The sequence below is a fragment of the Pelophylax lessonae genome (genome assembly GCF_965119305.1).
Source record: "Pelophylax lessonae genome assembly, chromosome: 10".
Lineage (NCBI taxonomy): Eukaryota > Metazoa > Chordata > Amphibia > Anura > Ranidae > Pelophylax > Pelophylax lessonae.
In genome coordinates this window covers 134652709-134679406 of record NC_138777.1, presented here as the reverse complement: position 1 = coordinate 134679406, position 26698 = coordinate 134652709, and the positions used below count along the sequence as shown (strand labels likewise).

Sequence of the window (26698 nt, the reverse complement as noted above, 5' to 3'; positions counted from 1 at the left end):
TCGACACCAACAAAGACACGGCCTCTAGCCCTTTATTCCTCTGGGCAGCCCATAAATGCGTAATCAGGGGAGTTCTTATAAAACATGGCCACAGACTCAAGAAAGCGAGAGGCAAGATCTTAGCGAATCTCCTAAAGCGACTACAAGATCTTGAGTCCCGCCACAAATCCCATCCTGATCACACCACAGAAGCAGACCTAGTGAGAACCAGGGAACAGATTAGAGATCACTCTTCATTTCAGGCTAAGAGTAAATTAATGTGGATGCGCAGGTCATTTTATGAATATGGAGATAAATGTAGTAGATCCCTAGCGAACGCTATCCGTGTGCGATGGAATAGATCCTATATCCCGGCCTTGTCTACGTCGACGGGAGCGAAGATACACTCTTCCCCCAAATTGGCGAACGCATTCAAGGATTTTTACGCTTCACTGTATAATCTTCACCCTTCCTCCCCTGATAAGGCCACGCAAGACAAGTCTGGACTTATCGCGGATTACCTGGAGTCAGCCAACTTACCTTCTCTCTCAGAGGAGGAGGTTGAGGCTCTGTCGGCCCCAATCTCTGTTGAGGAGCTGGCTGCGGCAGTGGCCGGTTCCCCGACGGGCAAGGCCCCGGGCCCAGACGGCTTCACTATTCCTTACTATAAAGCATTTCTAGACTTGCTGGCCCCCCATTTCGTGGCTTCATTTAACGCCATACTGGAGGGCCACACGATGCCCCCATATCTCTTGTCTGCTACTATAACAGTCATCCCCAAGCTCGATAAAGACCCCCTCCACTGTGCAAGCTACAGACCTATCTCCCTTCTCAATTGTGACCTGAAGCTCTTTACAAAGATTCTGGCTGAAAGACTTGGCCCTATACTTCAGCGCATCATTCCCCTTGACCAAGTTGGCTTTATCCGTAACAGAAAGGCTCGTGACAAGAACTATTAATGTCATCCAAAGAGCCAAACATCTTAAATTACCCATGATTCTCCTGTCCACTGACGCTGAAAAGGCCTTTGACAGGGTGAATTGGTCTTTTCTACAGGCTACTCTAAGACACCTTGGTCTGCCAAGCAACATTCTGGCCTGGATTTCAGCACTTTACTCGAATCCCACCGCTACAGTTAGTGTCAATGGTGCTACCTCCGACCCTTTTCCGATAGGGAATGGCACAAGACAGGGCTGCCCACTGTCACCACTCCTGTTCGTCTTATCCTTGGAACTGCTACTGCACTACATCAGGAACAACCCCGACATCACGGGCCTACCTGCCAGTACTTATCATCACAAGGTGGCCGCCTATGCTGATGACCTGCTGTTTTTTCTATCAAAACCCCACATTTCACTGCCGGGCCTTATGTCTGAACTCCCCTCACCCCTATTTGGCAAACCCCCCCCCCTTACATATCTATTACACTAGCCCTTCCTACCTGACATGAAATCACACATGCCTTTCATTATTGGTAGCCTACACGCTACACCTTGATTACTTTGTTACTTATATATACACAATAGGTATGGAAGGTCGTCCATCACATACACACTTGCCTGCCATGGACCCCCCTCTCTGGCTGCTGTCATTTTGGGACCCTTCAGCTTCCGGGTTAGACGTGACGCACCGCTGCCATACAGGAGTGCATCTTTGCTATTCGAGCTCCGTTGATTTTTGAGTATACAGTACTCCCTTGAGCTCCCATTTTTTGACTGAATTCTCTTTATTCAAATTCCATCCTTACTGCAGACTTTAATATATTACTATTTTTTATAGAGATACCTTGAACGCATTGGTCTCTGAGGAAGGGAGATGTTGCTCCCGAAACGCGTCAGACCACAATGTATATTCTAATATCTCATAGTATCAATTATGGTATTTTTCATCAAGAGGATACACCAAGATGCCTACCAAAATTTGTAAATATATCATTCATGTTATATGTCATTCATATTTGAGCCATTGAGCTATATCATGTGCCTTTGAGCATATATTTCCATGTTTGTTTACAATGCAATAAAATGTAATGTTGTTTTATTTATATACTGTGCATGTCATTATTTCCAGCCACTGAGCACGTACCTCATACAAAGTCCCGCGGGCCATTTTTCTTGTTTTGATACATATTTTGGGATGGAGGAGTGCTCTGGTAGAAACCCTTTTGGCCTTATGTCTGAACTTTGCACTTACGGTTCTATCTCAGATTTCAAGATTAACTTCCAAAAATCTGAAGCATTAAATATTAACCTTCATTCGAGTGCCCTGGCGCATCTCAGCTCGAACTTCCCATTTCGATGGGAGGAACGATCTATCCGATATCTGGGGACTGCAATACCGGCTAATCTCAATCATGTCTTTCAATACAACTCTCAACCGTTTCAGGCCACCTTGTCTTCTGACCTATTAGCTTGGCAGAACTTAGCAATGTCCTGGTTCGGAAGATGCAATGTCCTCAAAATGAATGCGATGCCACGCCTACTGTACCTCTTGCAAGCCCTACCAGTTAAAATACCTTGAGTGTTCTTTCGTACACTCCGATCAGCATTTATCAGATACGTATGGCAAGGAAAACATCCGTGCCTCAAACACTCGCTCCTACAGCGCTCAAACTTGCTGGTGGGGTAGGTCTCCCCGATCCCGTAAGATACTGTACGGCAGCACATATGACCAGGGTAATTGACTGGTGTAGACATGCCCCTCATAAATTTTGGGTATCTTTGGAACAGGAGGCGGTGGCGGCTCCTCTGGAAGGTCTTCCCTGGGCGGACACCTCTTATACCCGTTGGCTGACCCCCCATTCTCTAGTTGACGCCACCTTAGCGGAAGTTAAAAGATTCTTCAGGTTAGCGGGGACGCCGGCGTTCCCCTCCCCCATGACCCCAATCATCGGCCATCCAGATTTTGCCCCGGGACTCTCGGATAGGTCTTTTCGCCAAGTGTTGCTAGGGCGTCCCAATTTCTCAGTTCATCCGGCTGGCAAAAACCTTTCGATATAATCCCGTCATTGCGTTCTTTGCCAATGGGACACTGGAAATCATTTCAGCTCTCCTGCTTTCTCAGATCCCTTCCTGATCATACTAAATTCCGTAGACAGTTAACGCAGTTTGAAGACCTCTGTTTAGGCGAGGGAACGATCCAGAAATCACTTTCAATCTCTTACTCTATACTTCTCTCAACGACCACCCAACTTGACCCCCCGTTCCTCCTTAAGTGGGAAAGGGACCTAAACACCACGTTCACAACGGACCAAAAAAACAAGATACTTTTCTTTGCTCATAAATCTTCTCTATGTAGCAAATATCAGGAGACCTCGTACAAGATTCTGACACGGTGGTATCGTACCCCAGTGGTGCTATCTGCCATCTTCCCGGGCACAACACTTCCTGTTGGCGCTGCGGTCTCCAGGAGGGTACGCTTTTTCATATTTTTTGGGAATGCCCCAGGATTAGACCGTTCTGGCAACAGGTGCTGCACATAGTTCATAAACTCACAGACTACTCTCTACTAGATGACCCTGCTGCTGTTCTCCTCAACTTGACACCTATGTCAAGCAAGTGGTACCGCAAATCCCTACTGAAACACTTGCTGAACGCGGCTAGGGCGTGTATACCCGGCATGTGGAAACAACAAACGCCACCCCCTATTTCCCATTGGTTTACCAGAGTGAATGATATACGGCACATGGAACAGCTTACAGCGACTCTAAGGAACAAGGTGGAGGAACACAAGACACGTTGGATTCACTGGGACCTTTTTCACTTGTCCGACGATTATTTATCCTACTCTTAACCGGCTTGTTGTACCTGCGGGTGGGACGGAGCAATCCCCCACTTTTTGTGTTTTTTTTTTTTTGTTTGTTTTTCACCTTTCTGTCTACCTTTCCTTCCCTCCTCCTTCTCTCCCTCTTTTCCTTCTTTCCTCTCCTATCTCTTCCCCTTTCCCCCTGACTTAGGGCATTCTGTTTGCCCTTCCCATTCTAGTAAATTATAAAATGTCATTAGGTGTGCTCCGGACAAAAGGTGGGGGGTTGGTCCCGGGGTGGAGTTTGGGTGGGCCCCCTTGCTGGCCATGTGATAGATGCCGGCAGGGATTTCTGTCCCCCCCCTCTCAGGTGGGTGGCCCTGGACCGCCCTCCACATGAACTATTGGTTACGGCAATACTACATATGAATGCATAAAATTGGTTGAATAGACAACATATGAACCCAGGTTACATTTTCTGTTACTGCTTCTTGATAGTATGTTTTACACAAGGTTGTTCCCTGTACCACGTAGACTGCATTTCTTTTACTATCAGCGCTTGTTTGTAGTGTTGTTGTTCTTAATTTCTCATGGCATACCTCTAAATAAAGAATTTAAAAAAAAAAAAAAGTCCTCTGACCGTAGATCGATTACCAATCCCATTCTGTGCCACTCCCTGCACCTTTGGGACACCCTAAAGTTTAAATACAAGCTTCAGTCGCCCCATAACCCGCTTCTCTCCTACCTCCAAAACCCGTCCTTCCCCCCAGCTTGGGAATCCCTGTCCTCTTTTCAACGTTGGTCGGCAGCTGGCCTCCTCCGGGCCCACTCCTTGATCGTTTTTGATACATTTAAATCCTTTCCGGCTCTCCGAGACTCACACCAACTCCCCAATTCTGAGATCTTCCGCTACCTACAAATTAAACACTTTCTATACCGTTGCATACGTACAGACACATCTTTACCCACCTTGACCTCATTCGAACACATCTGTCTTCATGACCCACACACCCGAGGTCTAATATCCATGCTTTACTCTAGACTTTCTGAACCCCTAATCCGTGCTCTCCCCTCATATGCGTCTAACTGGGTACGAGACTTGGGCATTACACTTGAGCCCGAGGACTGGTCCAAGATCTGGCAGACGACAAAGGCAGCCTCCCAAAATATTGTGGCTTCCGAAACTAATTATAAGGTGGTTATGTGTTGGTACCTTGTGCCAGCTCGTATTGCTAAATTCCAACCCTCATACTCTCAGGCCTCTTTCCAAGGATGTCAGGATGCGGGCACTCATATGCATATCTGGTGGTCATGCTCCGTGGTCCAACAATTTTGGAAGGCTATCTTTCACATTCTCTCTACCCTCATGGACACACACATCCAACCCGACCCCTGTCTCGCCCTCTTAAACATGAAATCAGATGAAGTTTCCAAACGGCAGCACAAATTGTTCTTATAAGTCACGACAGCGGCTAAACAAACCATAGCTAAAGCTTGGAAAACCCAACTACCTCTTCCCGAAGTGAAACACAGAATCGCCAATGCCATGATTCATGCAAAAATTGAAGCAGTCCCGCTGGACAAGGTCGAGAAGTTTGACAAATTATGGCAACCATGGGTAGACCACTTTCTCCCTCAGAACTTTGATAGCTCTCTCTTATTGCCCTGAATGGCATCTTCGCGATGCTTATATCTACCAGTAGTTATCCTGCTCCCAATAGGCGACCCCCCTTCTCCCCCCCCATTTTTTCCCCTTCCACCTTCCTACTTTCCCCCCATTCCTTTCTTCTTCCTTCCCCCCCCTGTTTCGTCTCCCCGCCTCCCGCCTTCCTCCCTATTCTTACCCCTCTTTCTTACAACAATATCCCGCCATATGTACAATACTTTGTCTTTTAATCTTCCCCACAGTGGTTACTTCTCTTCACATTCCTTACACAAATCAGTTCACCTTTCTGCTACAGTTTGCATCCTGTTTGACCTACTGCCAAGGTCTCCTGACCTTACCATGTTTCCTTCAGTGCTCTAGGCCGTGTATTGTGACATCCGATGACAATACTTTCATGCATGCTATATGGCCCACTGAAGGCGCAGTCGCACGCGGGCACAGCAAGTTCCCTTTTAGGGGTGCCTGGGTGTTGGCTGTGCTGGATGGATCTCCCTTCTGGGTCACCACCCACATGGTTCTTGAACCTGTCCGTTAACCTGGTTTGCTTTGTTACTATCACCGGTTTACCGTTGTTACCAATTATACAAATGTAACCTCTCCTATTCTGATTGTACATGTTGCGTTGTATTTATTTCTGTTTTTCAATAAAAATGTTTGAACAAGAAGGAACCGATAATCCACTTTGTTTTCCACTCCACAGGCTGTCTTTGATTTGATCCATAGGAAGACCAGAGAAAAGTGGTTTCACGATGGAAAGAATGATGGAAGATCACAAGAGCTGTGGAGATCAAGGTCTTTGATGTATTCCAAACCTGGACTTGTTTCTAAAGAATTTTAGAATGAACGTTCTAATAAACTTTTAGCCAAATAATGAAACACCTTCTCTGTGGCAGAAATATGGGAGGGGGTTGCATTCAAGGCAAATTAATTTTTATATGCAAATACAGGTGCAGAGTATGTGTCAAGTGTACAAATAGAGATGCAGTATGTGTATCGATTGACTCTACACAAAAATGTTCAGCAATGCGACAATTGATGAAACTGCAAGCAATAGAAATAAAAATATATTCAAATACAGGTGCAGAGTATGTGTCAATCTATAAAAAACATTTACACATAGTATAATATATGCAATGTGTACTCCAAACACAATAGATGTTGTAATAATCGGCAATGCAAGAATTAATAACCCTCCAAGAAATATATATATACAAATATATGTGAAATAAGTGTCAATAGTGCATAAATTAAAAAAACAATTGCATACAATAAGCACTTGGTATGTGCCGTGTTTTACAAAAAAGAAATGCTTGTGTTCCACACCGTGCCGTGCATAACCTCACTGCCACGTAGAGAAACAAACAAAAAAAATATAGCAAATATATGAAAAAAGACAGAAAGGTCTACTGTGTAAGTCTGTGAGAAATATGCCTGTGTTGAAACAATATAGCATTTAAAAAACTAACTAGTCCCCAGATTAGACAGTGCATACATCTTCTATACGGGGGTTCTTCCTCAAATATTGCTCAGCATGCAGGTGAATAGGATACACCCTCCCCTTACTCCTCTGATAGTAGTGTGGTGCTGATGGTTTATTTGGGATTAGTGTTGAGCGAACACGGACTGTATTATTCGTGTTCGTACCGAATAATTGGATTTTTTTTACCCGAACACGGACACGGACACTTTACTGTATGTTCGGGTAAAAATCCGTGTTCGGTCGTTTTATTTCCGGGTTTTGCATGCTTTGGCGCTCTTTTCATGGCGGGCTTTCAACAGCCAATCAACAATCGTTTAACTGGTGTGCCTTAAGCCATCCCAGCCATGCCTGCAAATGTCTTAGTAGCTGTGATTGGCCGTCTGAAGCATGTGACCAAGTCTTTATAAGTTCGAGGCAGCCGCCGCAGCAGCGTCATTCTGCTGCTTAGCTAAGGGACAGAGCACACATCAATGTGCTGGCTGCTGATTAGGGAAAGATAGGCAGGAAAAAACCATTTGTGTCTGGATAGAATTGAGGGACAGGTCGGAGTGTTTAGGCAGGGCGAGTTGTAGGCATTTTAGGGATAGAGTCTGCTGAATTATAGGGTCAGTGTCTTCTACAAACTACAATCGATATTGCTGTGTGGGGGGTGGGGTGAATCTGCACTCAATCCTGATCTACGATCTCTTCTCAATCCTGTTAGGGACAGAGTCTGCTGAATTTTAGGGAAACTGTGTTCTACAAACTACAATCGATATTGCTGTGTGGTGTGGGATTGGAGATAGGCAGGTGTCAGTGATCCACATCCATTTTTCTGTGTGTGAGCTGCAGTGAACACAATCTTTTTGGGCTGCAGTGAACACAATCTTTTTGGGCTGCAGTGAACACAATCTTTTTGGGCTGCAGTGAACACAATCTTTTTGGGCTGCAGTGAACACAATCTTTTTGGGCTGCAGTGAACACAATCTTTTTGGGGTGCAGTGAACAAAATCTTTTTGGGGTGCAGTGAACACAATCCTTTTTGGTGTGCAGTGAACACAATCTTTGTGGGGTGCAGTGAACAAAATCCTTTGTGGGGTGCAGTGAACACAATCTTTTTGGGGTGCAGTGAACAAAATCCTTTTTGGGGTGCAGTGAACAACATCCTTTTTGGGGTGCAGTGAACACAATCTTTTTGGGGTGCAGTGAACAAAATCCTTTGTGGGGTGCAGTGAACACAATCTTTTTGGGGTGCAGTGAACACAATCTTTTTGGGGTGGAGTGAACAACATCCTTTTTGGGGTGCAGTGAACAAAATCCTTTTTGGGGTGCAGTGAACAAAATCATTTTTGGGGTGCAGTGAACACAATCTTTTTGGGGTGCAGTGAACACAATCTTTGTGGGGTGCAGTGAACACAATCTTTTTGGGGTGGAGTGAACAACATCCTTTTTGGGGTGCAGTGAACAACATCCTTTTTGGGGTGCAGTGAACACAATCTTTTTGGGGTGCAGTGAACACAATCTTTTTGGGGTGCAGTGAACACAATCTTTGTGGGGTACAGTGAACAGAATCTTTGTGGGGTGCAGTGAACACAATCTTTGGGGGGTACAGTGAACACAATCTTTTTGGGGTGCAGTGAACACAATCTTTGTGGGGTGCAGTGAACACAATCTTTTTGGGGTGGAGTGAACAAAATCATTTTTGGGGTGCAGTGAACAACATCCTTTTTGGGGTGCAGTGATCAAAATCCTTTTTGGGGTGCAGTGAACACAATCTTTTTGGGGTGCAGTGAACAAAATCCTTTGTGGGGTGCAGTGAACAGAATCTTTGTGGGGTGCAGTGAACACAATCTTTGGGGGGGGGTACAGTGAACACAATCTTTTTGGGGTGCAGTGAACACAATCTTTGTGGGGTACAGTGAACAGAATCTTTGTGGGGTGCAGTGAACACAATCTTTGGGGGGTACAGTGAACACAATCTTTTTGGGGTGCAGTGAACACAATCTTTGGGGGGTACAGTGAACACAATCTTTTTGGGGTGCAGTGAACACAATCTTTGTGGGGTGCAGTGAACACAATCTTTTTGGGGTGCAGTGAACAACATCCTTTTAGGGTGCAGTGAACACAATCTTTGTGGGGTGCAGTGAACAACATCCTTTTAGGGTGCAGTGAACACAATCTTTGTGGGGTACAGTAAACAGAATCTTTGTGGGGTGCAGTGAACACAATCTTTGGGGGGTACAGTGAACACAATCTTTGTGAGGTGCAGTGAACACAATCTTTGTGGGGTGCAGTGAACACAATCATTGTGGGGTGCAGTGAACTCAATCTTTGTGGGGTACAGTGAACACAATCTCATACTTCTGAAGATTTGAGGGTGCTGCCTGTTCCATACTCCCCCTACTCCTCATCTAGCCTTTTAGGGGTACAAACAATAGTAATTGGGGCCTAGTGTGGTTGTGTACGTGTGATATACATACACTTTTTTTGGATCATATTTTCTATTCCGCTATTTAATCAAAAACCTTTGGGGATCAGTTAAATTGGGGGATAGTCTGTGTTGGTACGTGTGAGAGAGATCCACCTTTCCAAGTTGTTGGGGTTCATCTCATACTTCTGAAGGTTTGAGGGTGCTGCCTGTTCCATACCCCCCCTACTCCTCATCTAGCCTTTTAGGGGTACAAACAATAGTAATTGGGGCCTAGTGTGGTTGTGTACGTGTGATATACATACACTTTTTTTGGATCATATTTTCTATTCCGCTATTTAATCAAAAACCTTTGGGGATCAGTTAAATTGGGGGATAGTCTGTGTTGGTACGTGTGAGAGAGATCCACCTTTCCAAGTTGTTGGGGTTCATCTCATACTTCTGAAGGTTTGAGGGTGCTGCCTGTTCCATACCCCCCCTACTCCTCATCTAGCCTTTTAGGGGTACAAACAATAGTAATTGGGGCCTAGTGTGGTTGTGTACGTGTGATATACATACACTTTTTTTGGATCATATTTTCTATTCCGCTATTTAATCAAAAACCTTTGGGGATCAGTTAAATTGGGGGATAGTCTGTGTTGGTACGTGTGAGAGAGATCCACCTTTCCAAGTTTTTGGGGTTCATCTCATACTTCTGAAGATTTGAGGGTGCTGCCTGTTCCATACCCCCCCTACTCCTCATCTAGCCTTTTAGGGGTACAAACAATAGTAATTGGGGCCTAGTGTGGTTGTGTACGTGTGATATACATACACTTTTTTTGGATCATATTTTCTATTCCGCTATTTAATCAAAAACCTTTGGGGATCAGTTAAATTGGGGGATAGTCTATGTTGGTACGTGTGAGAGAGATCCACCTTTCCAAGTTGTTGGGGTTCATCTCATACTTCTGAAGGTTTGAGGGTGCTGCCTGTTCCATACTCCCCCTACTCCTCATCTAGCCTTTTAGGGGTACAAACAATAGTAATTGGGGCCTAGTGTGGTTGTGTACGTGTGATATACATACACTTTTTTTGGATCATATTTTCTATTCCGCTATTTAATCAAAAACCTTTGGGGATCAGTTAAATTGGGGGATAGTCTGTGTTGGTACGTGTGAGAGAGATCCACCTTTCCAAGTTGTTGGGGTTCATCTCATACTTCTGAAGGTTTGAGGGTGCTGCCTGTTCCATACTCCCCCTACTCCTAGCCTTTTAGGGGTACAAATAATAGTAATTGGGGCCTAGTGTGGTTGTGTACGTGTGATATACATACACTTTTTTTGGATCATATTTTCTATTCCGCTATTTAATCAAAAACCTTTGGGGATCAGTTAAATTGGGGGATAGTCTGTGTTGGTACGTGTGAGAGAGATCCACCTTTCCAAGTTGTTGGGGTTCATCTCATACTTCTGAAGGTTTGAGGGTGCTGCCTGTTCCATACCCCCCCTACTCCTCATCTAGCCTTTTAGGGGTACAAACAATAGTAATTGGGGCCTAGTGTGGTTGTGTACGTGTGATATACATACACTTTTTTTGGATCATATTTTCTATTCCGCTATTTAATCAAAAACCTTTGGGGATCAGTTAAATTGGGGGATAGTCTGTGTTGGTACGTGTGAGAGAGATCCACCTTTCCAAGTTGTTGGGGTTCATCTCATACTTCTGAAGGTTTGAGGGTGCTGCCTGTTCCATACTCCCCCTACTCCTCATCTAGCCTTTTAGGGGTACAAACAATAGTAATTGGGGCCCAGTGTGGTTGTGTACGTGTGATATACATACACTTTTTTTGGATCATATTTTCTATTCCGCTATTTAATCAAAAACCTTTGGGGATCAGTTAAATTGGGGGATAGTCTGTGTTGGTACGTGTTAGAGAGATCCACCTTTCCAAGTTGTTGGGGTTCATCTCATACTTCTGAAGGTTTGAGGGTGCTGCCTGTTCCATACCCCCCCTACTCCTCATCTAGCCTTTTAGGGGTACAAACAATAGTAATTGGGGCCTAGTGTGGTTGTGTACGTGTGATATACATACACTTTTTTTGGATCATATTTTCTATTCCGCTATTTAATCAAAAACCTTTGGGGATCAGTTAAATTGGGGGATAGTCTGTGTTGGTACGTGTGAGAGAGATCCACCTTTCCAAGTTTTTGGGGTTCATCTCATACTTCTGAAGATTTGAGGGTGCTGCCTGTTCCATACTCCTCCTCCTACTGCTCAACCATCCTTTTAGGGGTACAAACAATAGTAGTTGGGGCCTAGTGTGGTGGTGTACGTGCGAGATACATACACTTTCTTTTTGATCATATTTTCTATTCCGCTATTCAATTAAAACCTTTGGGGATCAATTCAATTGCGAGATAGTCTGTGTCGGTACGTGTGAGATCCACCTTTCCAAGTTGTTGGGGTTCATCTCATACTTCTGAAGATTTGAGGGTGCTGCCTGTTCCATACTCCTGCTCCTACTGCTCAACCATCCTTTTAGGGGTACAAACAATAGTAATTGGGGCCTAGTGTGGTTGTGTACGTGCGAGATACATACACTTTTTTTGATCATATTTCCTATTCCGCTATTCAATAAAAACCTTTGAGGATCAATTGAATTGCGGGATAGTCTGTGTCGGTACGTGTGAGATCCACCTTTCCAAGTTTTTGGGGTTCATCTCATACTTCTGAAGATTTGAGGGTGCTGCCTGTTCCATACTCCTCCTCCTACTCCTCATCCATCCTTTTAGGGGTACAAACAATAGTAATTGGGGCCTAGTGTGGTTGTGTACGTGCGAGATACATACACTTTTTTTGATCATATTTCCTATTCCGCTATTCAATAAAAACCTTTGAGGATCAATTGAATTGCGGGATAGTCTGTGTCGGTACGTGTGAGATCCACCTTTCCAAGTTTTTGGGGTTCATCTCATACTTCTGAAGATTTGAGGGTGCTGTCTGTTCCATACTCCTCCTACTCCTCATCCATCCTTTTAGGGGTAGAAACAATAGTAATTGGGGCCTAGTGTGGTTTTGTACGTGCGAGATACATACACTTTTTTGGATCATATTTCCTATTCCGCTATTCAATAAAAACCTTTCTAGGGCAAGATCTTAAATTACAGAAATATGAGGAGACCGTCAAATAAGGGCCGTGGCCTGGGTCGTGGTGCTGCTGGTAGAGCTCCTGTTGCAAGGAGAGGACGTGGTCGATCTGTGCCAGCTACACGCACAAGTGAAACACCTTCCTCAAGTGTGAGTAGGCGACAGAACCTGCATCAGTATTTGGTAGGGCATCAAACGCCCCTAGAAGTGATGAGGCCAGAACAAGTTGAGGCGATAGTAGATTGGTTTGCTGCTGACAGTGCCTCCAGTTCCTTCACATTGTCTCCCACCCAGTCTACTGCAGAAAGGTCAGAGTTGGCACCTGCAGCCAATGTCCAACCGTCTTTCACCTCACCCCCTTGCAAATCAGGCCAGCAGTCTGAGCCCCAAGCCATACAGCAGTCTCTTATTCTTTTTGAGGACTCTGTCAGCAGGGTTTCCCAGGGCCATCCACCTAGCCCTGCCCCAGAAGTGGAAGAGATTGAGTGCAGCGATGCCCAACCACTTATTTCTCAAGATGAGTACATGCAAGGATCATCGCAGCACGTCTCCGATGATGACGAAACGCAGGTGCCAACTGCTGCGGCGTTCAGCATTGTGGAGACCGACAAGGAGGGCAGGGGTGAAGACTGGGTGGAAGATGATGTGGAGGACGATGAGGTCCTCGACCCCACATGGAATGAACGTCATGCAGGTGACCTGAGTAGTTTGGAGGAAGAGGCGGTGGTCGCACAGAGCCACCAGCACAGCAGAAGAGGGAGCAGGGTGCAGAAGCGGAGCGGCCGTGCCCTAGACACTACGCCCGCTACTGCCCAACGCAGCAAGGGAACGAGCGCACCAAAGTCAGCTCAAAGGAGTTCTCTAGCGTGGAAGTTCTTTAGAAAATGTGCTGATGACAGGACACGAGTGGTTTGCACCCTGTGCAATCAGAGCTTGAAGCGAGGCATAAACCTTCTCAACCTGAGCACAACCTGCATGATCAGGCATCTAAGTGCAAAGCACGAGCTGCAGTGGAGTACACACCTTCAAAACCAAGAAACGTCTCTGGCTCATCCTGCTTCCTCTTCTGCTGCAGTCTCGGCCGCTCCAGCCACATCTGTAGTGATACCGGCACCTGCCACCCCGCAAACAGACGATCTGTCAGCAACACCACCACCTGGGTCACCAACAACCATCTCCACAATGTCCCGTGGAAGCGTTCAGCTTTCCATCTCCCAAACACTTGAGAGGAAGAGGAAGTACCCCCCTACCCACCCGCGATCCCTGGCCCTGAATGCCAGCATTTCAAAATTATTGGCCTTTGAAATGCTGTCATTCCGTCTGGTGGAGACGCACAGTTTTAAAAACCTTATGTCGGTGGCTGTCCCACAGTACGTCGTGCCCAGCCGCCACTACTTTTCCAGGCAAGCCATCCCTTCCCTGCACAACCAAGTGGGGGAAAATATCAGGTGTGCACTGCGCAACGCCATCTGTGCCAAGGTCCACCTAACTACGGATACGTGGACCAGTAAGCACGGTCAGGGGCGTTATATCTCCCTAACGGCACACTGGGTAAATGCAGTGGCGGATGGGCCTGAGGCGGATAGCAATTTGGCGCATGTCCTTCCACCACCGAGGATTGCAGGGCGCTTCAGTTTGCCTCCTGTTCCTAACTCCTCCTACTCCGCTTCCTCATCCTCTACCGCCTCCTCATCCGGACAGCGTAACACCTTCACCACCAACTTCAGCACGGCCAGGGGTAAACGACAGCAGGCAGTTTTACAACTTGCCTGTTTGGGGGACAAACCACACACCGCGCAGGAGTTGTGGAGGAGCATGGAACAGCAGACAAATGAGTGGTTGCTGCCAGCGAGCCTCAAGCCCGGCCTGGTGGTGTGCGATAACGGGCGAAATCTCATAGCAGCTCTGGGCCTAGCCGGTTTGACGCACATCCCTTGCCTGGCGCATGTGCTGAATTTGGTGGTGCAGAGGTTCCTTAAAAACTACCCCGATATGTCAGAGCTGCTGCAGAAAGTGCGGGCCGTTTGTGCGCACTTTCGGCGTTCTCACCCTGCTGCTGCTCGCCTGGCAGCGCTGCAGCGTAACTTCGGCCTTCCCGCTCACCGCCTCATATGTGACGTGCCCACAAGGTGGAACTCCACCTTGCACATGCTGGAAAGACTGTGCGAGCAGCAGCAGGCCATAGTGGAGTTTCAGCTGCAGCACGCACGCGTGAGTCGCTCTGCGGAACAGCACCACTTCACCACCAATAACTGGGCCTCCATGCGAGACCTGTGTGCCTTGTTGCGCTGTTTTGAGTACTCCACCAACATGGCCAGTGGCAATGACGCCGTTCTCAGCTTAACTATCCCACTTCTATGCCTCCTTGAAAAAACAATTCGGGCGATGATGGAAGAGGATGTGGCACAGGATGAGGAGGAGGAGGAGGATGAAGAGGTAACATTTCCAAGGCTTTCAGGGCAGTCATTCGCAAGGGGCTCCGAGGGTGGGTTCCTGCACACGCAAACGCCAGGGACGCAATTGTCCAGCAGGGGCACAGTTCTGGAGGATGAGGAGGATGAGGAGGAGGAGGAGCTGGAGGAGGAGATGGAACCATGTTCACAGCAGGGTGGCACCCAGGCCAGCTCATGGCCATCACTGGTGCGTGGCTGGGGGGATACAGAGGACACGGACGATACACCTCCCACAGAGGACAGCCTTTCGTTGCCTCTGGGCAGCCTGGCACACATGAGCGATTACATGCTGCAGTGTCTCCACAACGACCGCCGAGTTGCCCACATTCTAACTTGTGCTGATTACTGGGTGGCCACGCTGCTGGATCCCCGTTACAAGGACAACGTACCGTCCTTAATTCACTCACTGGAGCGCGATCGCAAGATGCGCGAGTACAAGCGCACGCTGGTAGACGCCATGCTGCTGGCATTCCCATCTGACAGCGGGGCCACAGTGGAAGCACAAGGCAGAGGAGGAGGAGGAGGAGGTCGCCAACGCAACCAGGGCACCGCCAGCACCTCAGAAGGCAGGGTTAGCATGGCCGAAATGTGGAAAAGCTTTGTCAGCACGCCACAACAAACAGCAGCACCAGCAGCTCAGATGGAACGTCTTAGCAGGAGGCAGCATTTTACCAACATGGTGGAGCAGTATGTGTGCACACGCCTACATGTAGTGAATGACGGGTCTGCCCCCTTCAACTTCTGGGTCTCCAAATTGGGCACATGGCCTGAGCTTGCCCTTTACGCCTTGGAGGTGCTGGCGTGCCCTGCAGCCAGTGTATTATCTGAACGGGTATTTAGCACGGCTGGGGGCGTTATAACAGACAAGCGCAGCCGCCTGTCCAGAGACAATGTGGACAAGCTCACGTTCATTAAAATGAACCAGGCATGGATCCCACGGGACTTTTCCGTACCTTATGCAGAATAGCAATGGATACCGACCTTACCCACCCATTGTTCCATTTTTGCTCTTTCTCACTCTTTTGGGGTGTACCCTCATTTAAAATTTTTGAAAAGAAGCAGTGTTGGCTACCTCGTCCTCCTCCTCAGGGCCAGATTAATGTAGGGGCTATTGGAGCTGCAGCTCCAGGCCCCTACCTTTTATATAGGCCCCGGGTTGGCCATATTCACTGTTACCGCTCTTCTGTCACTTGTAAACACAGAAGTCTGGCTTCTATGCTCGCTTCCCCAGGCAGCACCCTCAGAACCTCCCCACACAGCGTGAAGGCCGGACAAGGAGGGACAGTTGGCGATGCATGGATGTGTTTATGGGCTTCAGAGACAGCATCCCATGTTGAATTAGGCATGCATGGCTGCACCCTTCCTCCTCTGGGTGCATGGCAAGGCACGGCCCTTAAGGCCCTTCAAAATCCTCAGCACCAAGCCCATGATGCTGTTAATCCGGCCCTGGTCCTCCTCCACCGCCGCTTCCACCTACACCGCCCATAGGTGTGCGCAGCCTATTGCATTAAGGTGTGCACCCCAAAGTTGAAATACACATGCATGTGTTTGCCAGCAGGGAGAGTAATGTATCGGGGCCATGTACCTGTAGGCAAGGAGAAATAGAGCAGAGCAGGTCCCAGGGAGATCTTTCCCATCTCCTCACTGGCAATGCTATGTGCCCTAGGTGATTAGGGTGTGCCCAGGCACACCCAGCACACCCTGTGCGCACGCCTATGTCACCGCCACATCCACCACCACCTCAACCTCCCTCCTACTCCATATGGGCCTCGTCCTTCAGAGATGAAGAAGAACATTGTTTTATTTTTCTGTTTTTTTTTGTTGTTTTAAGTTATTTCCCTATCCACATTTGTTTGCAGAGCACTTGCCATGCTCTTAATTACGTTTTGCTGCCATTTGCAGCACTCTAGCCCTTTCCTTTGGTGTTTTAGAGCCATTTTAGTGCCTTAAAGTTCGGGTCCCCATTGACTTCAATGGGGTTCGGTGTCCGGGAAAAGTTCGGTAAAAGTCCGGGACACGGACCCGGACTTTTTTTTAAAGTTCGGCCGAACCCGTCGAACACGGACATCTAGGTGTCCGCTCAACCCTATTTGGGATATCTTCTTACCAGATACTAAAAGCTACACTGCAATCTGACAATTAACTCCGGACTGCAAACAGACAGAGAACTCCGAGGGAACTGTGATGAATGTGTGCTGATAGGAGGCTCCTTACCAGATGCAGATGGATTGAAAGCAAACAGACAAGGGCTCTCTCCCGTGCAGGCTCCCTTCCTTAATATGACACCTCGTGTGTGACATAGAATGTGTAAAGGGGCTTCTTACCAGATTAAAATGTAGATAGGCTCTGAACTGTACAGCCGATCTTGTCTCTCCTAGATGTTAATCCCTGGATACAGTGGCATAGCTTGGGTTGTCAGCGCCTGGGCAAGGTAAGTAATTTGCGCCCCCTACACAAATCTACTAGACCACTACACTGACACCTACATTGACCTAGCTGACCACTACACAGACCTACCTTATTCCTACACTGACCTACCTGATTACTATACTGACACCTACACAGACCTACCTGACCACTACACAAACCTACCTGACCACTACACAGACACCTACACTGACCTACCTTATTCCTGCACTAACCAACCTGATCACTACACTGACCTACCTAATTTCTATACTGACACCTACACTGACCTACCAGACCACTACACAGACCTACCTGACCACTACACAAACCTACCTGACAATTACACTGACAACTACACAGACCTACCTGTTTCCTGCACTAACCTACCTGATCACTATACTGACACCTACAGAGACCTACCTGACCACTACATAAATCTACCTAACCACTACACAGACACTCACACTGACCTGCCTTATTCCTGCACTAACCAACCTGATCACTACACTGACCTACCTAATTACTATACTGACACCTACCTGACCACTACACGGAAACCTACACTGACCTACCTTATTCCTGCTCTAACCAACCTGATCACTACACTGACCTACCTAATTACTATACTGACACCTACCTGATCACTATACTGACACCTACACTGACCTACATGACCACTACACAGACCTACCTGACAATTACACTGACCAATAAACAGACCTACCTGTTTCCTGCACTAACCTATCTGATCACTATACTGACACCTACAGAGACCTACCTGACTCCTACACTAACCTACCTGATTACTATAATGACACCTACACTGACCTACCTCACCACTACACAGACCTACCTGACCACTACACTGACCTACCTCACCACTACACAGACCTACCTGATCACTACACTGACCTACCTAATTACTATACTGACACCTACACTGACCTACCTGACCACTACACAGACACCTACACTGACCTACCTTATTCCTGCTCTAACCAACCTGATCACTACACTGAGCTACCTAATTTCTATACTGACACCTACACTGACCTACCAGACCACTACACAGACCTACCTGACCACTACACAAACCTACCTGACAATTACACTGACAACTACACAGACCTACCTGTTTCCTGCACTAACCTACCTGATCACTATACTGACACATACAGAGACCTACCTGACCACTACACAAATCTACCTAACCACTACACAGACACTCACACTGACCTGCCTTATTCCTGCACTAACCAACCTGATCAATACACTGACCTACCTAATTACTATACTGACACCTACACAGACCTACCTGACCACTACACAGACCTACCTGACCACTACACAGACCTACATGACCACTACACAGACCTACCTGACCAATACACTGACCACTACACTGACCTACCTGTTTCCTGCACTAACCTACCTGATCACTATACTGACACCTAGAGAGACATATCTGACCACTACAGAGACCTACCTGATTCCTACACTAACTTACCTGATTACTATACTGACACCTACAGTGACCTACCTGACCACTACACAGACCTACCTGACCACTACACTGAACTACCTGATTCCTGCACTAACCGACCTGATCCCTACACTGACCTACCTTATTACTACACTGACCTACCTGACACCTTCACTGACCCCTTCATTGACACCTACACTGACCCCCCTACAGTGACACCTACACTGGCCCCCCTTCACTGACCCTTTATCCTTGCCCCTCCTTCACTGCCCCCCCTAGACTGAACCCCATTCAATGACACCTACACTGACCCCCCTACACTGGCCCCCCTACAGTGACCCTTCTTCCCTGTCCCTCCTTCACTGCCCCCCCCTTCACTGACAACTACACTGACCCCTTCACTGACCTCTACACTGACCCCTAGACTGACCCCCCTAGACTGACCCCCCAACACTGACACTTACACTGACCCCTCTACATTGACCCCCCCTGCACTGACCCCTAAACTGACCCACCTACACTGACACCACCTATTCATTGTCTCCTAAAATTACCCCCCTACATTGACCCCCTACACTGACCCCCCTACATTGACCCCTTCACTGACACCTACACTGACCCCCCCCCCACATTGACACCTACACTGACATCTACACTGACCCCCCTACATTGACACCTACACTGACCCGGTCCACTGACCCCCTTCGCATTGACACCTACACTGATCCCCCCACAGTGACACCTACACTGACCCCCCCCCCCCACATTGACACCTACACTGACCCCCCCCCCCACATTGACACCTACACTGACCCCTCTTCATTGACACCTTCACTGACCCCCCTACACTGACACCTACACTGACCCCTTCATTGACACCTACACTGACCCCCCCACACTGACACCTACACTGATACCTCCTACACTGACCCCCCTACACTGACCCTTCCTACACTGACCCCCCTACACTGACACCCCACACTGACACCTACAGTGACCCCCCCCCCCACACTGCAACCTACACTGACCCCCCCACACTGACACCTACACTGACCCCCCCCCCACACTGAAACCTACACTGACCCCCCCCCCACACTGACACCTACACTCACCCCCCCACACTGACACCTACACTCACCCCCCCACACTGACACCTACACTCACCCCCCCACACACTGACACCTACACTCACCCCCCCACCACCACGGACACCTACACTGACCCCACTGACTCCTCCTACATCATCCTCTGTTCTACTGTGGAGGAGTTCACTTACCTGTTTGTGAGGCGCCTTCGATTTAAAAATGGTGCCCCGCGGCGCCAACACGTCATTGCGCATGGGCCGCCGCCGCTCCGGAAAGCTTGAATACGTTCGGCTGTTCCCGGCGGCAAAGCATGTGCGGTGACATGTTGGCGCCGGGCGGCGCCATTTTTACATCCAAGGGGCTGCAGGAGCACGTCAGGGGACAGGTACAGTGGTGCCCCCCTCCAGATTTTGGCCCAGTGCGGCTGGCCCCCCCAGCACCCCCCACGCTACGCCACTGCCTGGATATGCCGACAATTGAGCACCAATGGTTGCATACACTTCTTTGATTCCTGCTTCAACGTCCAGGGGATAAATCCTCACAGAGGAGATTTCCGAAATCAAAAAGAAATGCTAATACGGCACATACCAAGTGCTTATTGTATGCAATTGTTTTTTTTTCATTTATGCACTATTGCCACTTATTTAACATATATTTGTATATAAATATATATATATATATATTTCTTAAAGGTTTATTAATTATTGCATTGCCGATTATTACAACATCTATTGTGTTTGGAGTACACATTGCATATATTATACCATGTGTAAATGTTTTTTATAGATTGACACATACTCTGCACCTGTATTTGCATATATTTTTATTTCTATTGCTTGCAGTTTCATCAATTGTCGCATTGCTGAACATTTTTGTGTACAGTCAATCGATACACATACTGCATCTCCATTTGTATATTTTTTATATTGCTTGCAGTTTCATCAATTGTTGCATTGCTGAACATTTAATTGTAACTGGAGTACACACTTCATTTTTTTCATATTTTGCTGATATTTATTAATTTGCAATTTTATTGTAAGGATTTCTTCAAGTATCAATTTTTTAATTGAATCACCTATCACAAGGGTTCTGTAATGTGTCCCTATGTAGCCTTTAGGGACACACCAGAATAAGCAGAGTGCACTTTCCTTTTTCTTCATTTATTTCCTCACTCTATTGTTCTTAGAGTTCAAGTGCAGCCACCCCCCATCCATCACTCTTTTTTAGTTAAAGCACACCCTTATATATTTAAATTAATTTTTAGCATGAGCTTTGTTAGTAATGAAGTGATTTTCTGCTTGGAGTCTGAGAGGAAAAAAAAATAAGGGCGGAATGTGTTGCGTTTGATAAACAATATATATATTTTTTTTTATTAATCAGATAAAATATTACATAGGACAGACTGTTTAGTAGTTGGTCATAGAAACAGAAATCAGGGTACTGTTGAGTTTGAGGATGCTTCTCAAACTAAGTGCCGGTTCACACTTGTGCGGTTTGCGAGATCGCATGTACTGCTCCTTCATTACATGCGATTTCATGTGCGGATGCGAGTTCAGCCATACACTTTGTATGGCTGAATTCGCAGCGCATCCGCAGCAAACTCGCACATGAGGCTTTTTTTGAGCCGCATCAGAATCGGATCGCACATTGGTTCACACTTGTGCGATCCGATTCTGTGCGAACTTGGAGATCGCACTGCGATATGCGATCGCAACTGGGGGTGTCGTTAACTTTTAATTGACACCCCCTGCGTATCGCATATGGCAGTGTGTACTGCCAGATGTGCGGATGCGATGCGGGAACACGCTGCATATTCGCAGCGTTCCCGCATCGCACAAGTGTGAACCAAGCCTAATGCTTTGGTAACAAGTACACGGGCTGTCCTCAAACAATGGGAACTGTTGACAGTTGGAACAGTCGGTTGTTAAGATAAACAAGTTTGTAACAGTTGTCAACAAAAGCCCCAAAAAAAGCCAGCAGTAGAGGCTGATAGACAGGACGGTCAGGACCCCATGATGCATTAACACCATAGAAAGATGTATCATGCCTTAAACACAAGGACGGTGTGTAACCAGCCAGAAGATACCTAAAGACTCTTTTGCCTGATTTCCAGCAACTGTTTAAGAAGCCTGAGGCCTCGTTGTCAATGGAGATCGCAAACACACAGTAACCGGAGTAAAGTAACTTTTAACCACTTGCCGGCCGCCGCAAGTACATATACTGTGGCGGTCAGCCCCTCACAGGCAAAGTGACGTATGGGTACGTCACTAGCCTGTGAGGCTCTGGGGAGTGAGCGCGCACTCGCAATCGTCCATGACAGCGGGAGAAAGGCAGGCAGCTGATGTAAACAAGCCGCCTGTCATTCTCCCCTGTGTAAGAACAGTGATCATACGGTTCTACTATGTAGGACCGTTGATCACTGTTCCTACACCTCAAGCCACAGCCACTAGGGACACACACAACCCTAGGGACATCACGCCCCTAGGGACACACACAACCCCTCCCTCTCAAAAAAATTTAACCCCTTCACTACCAGTGTCATTTTACAGTAACAGTGCATATGTATAGCACTGATTACTGTAGTAATGTCACTGGTAACCCCAAAAGTGTCAAAAATGTCAGTCAAGGGTCCGATCTGTCCGCCGCAATGTCGCAGTCCCGCAAATAAAAATCGCAGATTGCCGCCATTACGCGTTAAAAAAAAAAAACAACAAAAATGACAAAAATCTTTCCCTTAGTTAGTAAACGCAATAACTTTTGCGCAAACCAATCAAAATACGCTTTTTGCGATTTTTTTTTACCAAAAATATGTAGCATAAAACAAATTGGCCTAAAATGTTAAACAATTTTGATTTTTACATTTTTTTGGGGGAATTTCAAATAAAAAAATTTGAAAAATATTGTTATTTTTGCAAAATTGACGCTCTTTTTTTGTTTATAGCGCATGATCAAAAAATTGCACAGGTGATCAAATACCACCAAAAGAAAGCTCTGTTTGTGGGAAAAAAAGGACATCAAATTTGTTTACGTAAAGCGTTGCATGACCGCGCAATTGTCCGTTAAAGTCACGCAGTGCCGAATCGCAAAATTCAGGAAGGGGGTAAAATCTTCCGGGGCTTAAGTGGTTAAGCATATTTCTACTGTTACAGCCCATAGGCTCTTTACTTGCTAGGAAGTAGGTAGCATTTGGCTTGTTATAGGTACCTGTATATCTGTCAGTCTTGTGCTGTATTCCTAATATTGTAATAGTGTTGTATGTACAGCATATTTTGTATAGTAAAAGTACATTTATACACTGCAGGCAAAACTGGATCTAAGGTATATTTGATTTCCATTTTGGGTGGTGACAACTCTCCGAATGTAAATGGGAGTTACCTGCTGTGGTATTAAAGTGGTTCCTAGATGTAATGGCATGTCCCGCATGACCCAGTTCTAAATAAAAAAAAAAAACTAGGGAGATCTAATCACAGACATGTGTAAAAGTTAAGCCTAAAGTGTTTTTATTGCAATACTCAACTAACGGTGTCACAGTGACAGGTTCGCTGTCCATAATAAAGATTATGTAATTTACGTGTAAAAGGAACATACGTCTAGAGAGAGCCAGGTATATAAAGGTTTCCTTATATAGTGTTCAAGATTTTCCAGAAGTTGTATACAGTAGAATCCCAAATATAAGATGATTCTGTATTTCCATATTCTACCTATGCTACAGATGATAGATGGCCTCCTTGATGCTGTCATCAAGGAGTCCATCTATCTACAGATGTTTGCATACTTTGATGTAAGTTGATATATCTTTTATGCTCAATAAAATTCTGTTTTATCACTGACACCTTCTTTTTGGACTTCCACATATCATAAACATACAGAATATACTTTACATATACAGTATACGCTCCTTTGAATTTTTTCTACACATTCCTTTGAGGTCTTTTGTTTTTGTTTTGTTTTTGTTTTTCCATATACATATCATTTCTTGATATTTTTTTTCCCTATTTCTTACATTATGAGCTTAGTGGGCTATCAGCATTGGTATTTTAGTACTACGGTATACTTAAACTGTATATAGTGTTTTTATAGTGACTTTATGGTTGCTTTACTTATCTTGTCCCATTGTACATTAAAAAAAAAAAAAATGTTTTATATTAATTCTGATTTAAGGGACACAACAAATGTGGTTAAAAAAATGCCCATTGTATACTGCTTCTAGACTTGCCTGCAGACCTGATGGGTGTGTCCAGCTGCACATGACGAAAACAAGTGTGTAGAAGAAATTTAAAAAAAGAGCAGAAATATTAGACACAAATTATACTAAATATCAAAAGATGATTTCCTTACTATGTGAAGCTGCAAGTAGTCTCCCAGACCAGAAGCACTGTCTACTCGAAGTAATACTGCATCCTTTTGTTGTGTAGTAAAGCCAACTGCAAGTCGATCAGCTCTTGTACTGGGACGGTCATTAGGAGGCCAGGTATAGGTAATAAGAGCTCCTCCTTTTCCAAATATATATGTAGTACCCGCTAGAAGAGAGGAAGGGGAGATACTATAAAGGACATATATTCACGTTTCAAACTAAGGTAGGGGATAACAGGCATTTAACATTAAATTAAGCAAACAATGAAAAGTAGGAAAACAGAGTAATATATTTGATTGTTTAACAATAGTTATATATGTATATAGACTTGCACACACACAATCATATACACAATATGCATGTTCTTTTTTCTATTCAGATACCTAAATATATAAGGTCATGTTTAACAAACTGTAAAATAGTTATTTATATAATACAACCCTTATCTTGCAACAAGACCATAAGAGCCCATTCACATTAGCGCGACTTGTCAGGCGACTTGTCAGCCTGACAAGTCGCGCTCGGTCGCGGTCCATTGATTAGCACAAGACCCGTTCTAATAGGATCGACACAAGTCGCTCCGACTTAGAGAAAGGGTCCTGTACTACTTTGGGGCGACCTGGAGGCGACTTGCATAGACTTCCATTATGTGAAGTCTCTGCAAGTCGCGCCGAAGTCGCGGTGCACAGTGGTGCACGCGACTTCACAGGTCGCCCCCCAAAGTCATGTCACGCTAGTCTGAATGGGCTCCTAATGTATACAGTATAGTTTGCTACATGAGAAAAAAAGGTGCACTCCTTAAAAGTATTAAAATAATAAAACTCCTCAAGAGTCCACTAGCGGCGCTACAAGTATACATTCACCATATACTGTATGTAGGTCAATACAAAAATGAGTCCAACACCAGAATTGTGAGGGTAATCCAGATGGTAACAGTCCAACCGAAAGCCAGTAGCAATGTGACTAAAGCTCCTGAGGGTAATAGGATGAAAACCTCCACCTCACCACGGTGCACACCCTGAAGGAAATGCACTTACCAAAAGTGACTTAACCACTTTACCACCGCCCACAGTAATATTACTGCGGCAGAGTGGCTCGTTATCGTCTGACGACGTAGTACTACGTCGTCAGACACTCCCCCTTCTGGGCGGCGCTTGCGCGCCGCCGGAGGCTCGCTCCCGCTGTTTTCAGTCACAGCGGGAGTCGGGCCAGGGGAGGAGCAGTAGCGATCGTCGCCGCTCTTCCCCCGATCGTCGGGGATCTAGTGTGGAGATCCGCCCGCCTGTGTAAACACAAGCGGGCGGATCTCCATAGTGACAGCGAGTGACAGATCGGACTGTTCAGCATAGCTGGACATCCGATCTGTCCATGACTCAATCAGTCCCCTCCCCCCCCCACACGTCAGTAAGCACCAGGCATACATTAACCCCTCCCTCTCCAATAAAATTAACCCCTTCCCTGCCAGTGTAATTTTTACAGTAACAGTGCATATATATAGCTCTGATTACTGCAGTAATGTCACTGGTACCCCCAAAAGTGTCAAAAATGTCAGTCAAGGGTCCGATCTGTCCACCGCAATGTCGCAGTCCCGCAAAAAAAATCGCAGATCGCCGCCATTACGCGTTAAAAAAAAAACACCAAAAATGACAGAAATCTTTCCCTTTGTTAGTAAACGCAATAACTTTTGCGCAAACCAATCAAAATACGCTTATTGTGATTTTTTTTACCAAACATAGGTAGCAGAAAACAAATTGGCTAAAAATTTTTAAAAAAATTGGTTTTTACATTTTTTTGGGGGGGAATTTCATATAAAAAAATTTTAAAAATATTGTTATTTTTTCAAAATAAACGCTCTTTTTTTGTTTATAGCGCAAAAAGTAAAAATCACACAGGTGATCAAATACCACCAAAAGAAAGCTCTGTTTGTGGGAAAAAAAGGACGTAAATTTCGTTTTGCGTATGGCGTCGCACGACTGCACAATTGTCAGTTAAAGTTGCACAGTGCCGAATCGCAAAAAGTGGCCTGGACGGAAGACAGCAAAATCCTCCGGTGGTAAAGTGGTTAATAAAAAGCCCGTAGTAATAAGCACTGCCAGGTCCTCCTCAACCCGAATAATCTCCGACTGACATAAAGGCTGTTTAACCACTCACAAGGCGTACATGCAAAAATAAATGTCATAGGCACATAGCGTAACCCCGTTTTCACTTTATTTCCAAAATGTATGCATAACACCAAGCTCATAAGAATTGCACTCACATATTAAAAAACAATCACAGATGTGGTAATCATAGATATGTAGCCGTTACCGTGCAGTCGTTCGTTAGGGCGTGAGCACGCGGTTTCCCTAGTTACCTGCATACGTCAGACGCCGCACCCGGAAGCTCTCCGCCTCGGTACCCAGTGGCTTTCCATGATCGGTGCTGGACGAACGACTGCACGGTAATGGCTACATATCTAGGATTACCACGTCTGTGATTGTTTTTTAATATGTGAGTGCAATTCTTATGAGC

The 26698-nt window shown here is 46.0% G+C and overlaps 1 protein-coding gene across 10 annotated transcripts in view; it reads right to left on the bottom strand.

The window, feature by feature from the left end:
• NRXN2 (neurexin 2) overlaps positions 1-26698 on the bottom strand; it is a 2537771-nt gene that overhangs the window by 571573 nt on the left and 1939500 nt on the right. For all 10 annotated transcript variants that reach the window (XM_082270633.1, XM_082270634.1, XM_082270627.1 and 7 more), the window contains one exon: positions 24172-24353. In XM_082270633.1, the coding sequence (XP_082126759.1) occupies positions 24172-24353 (182 nt within the window). The remainder of the gene's footprint in view (positions 1-24171; positions 24354-26698) is intronic.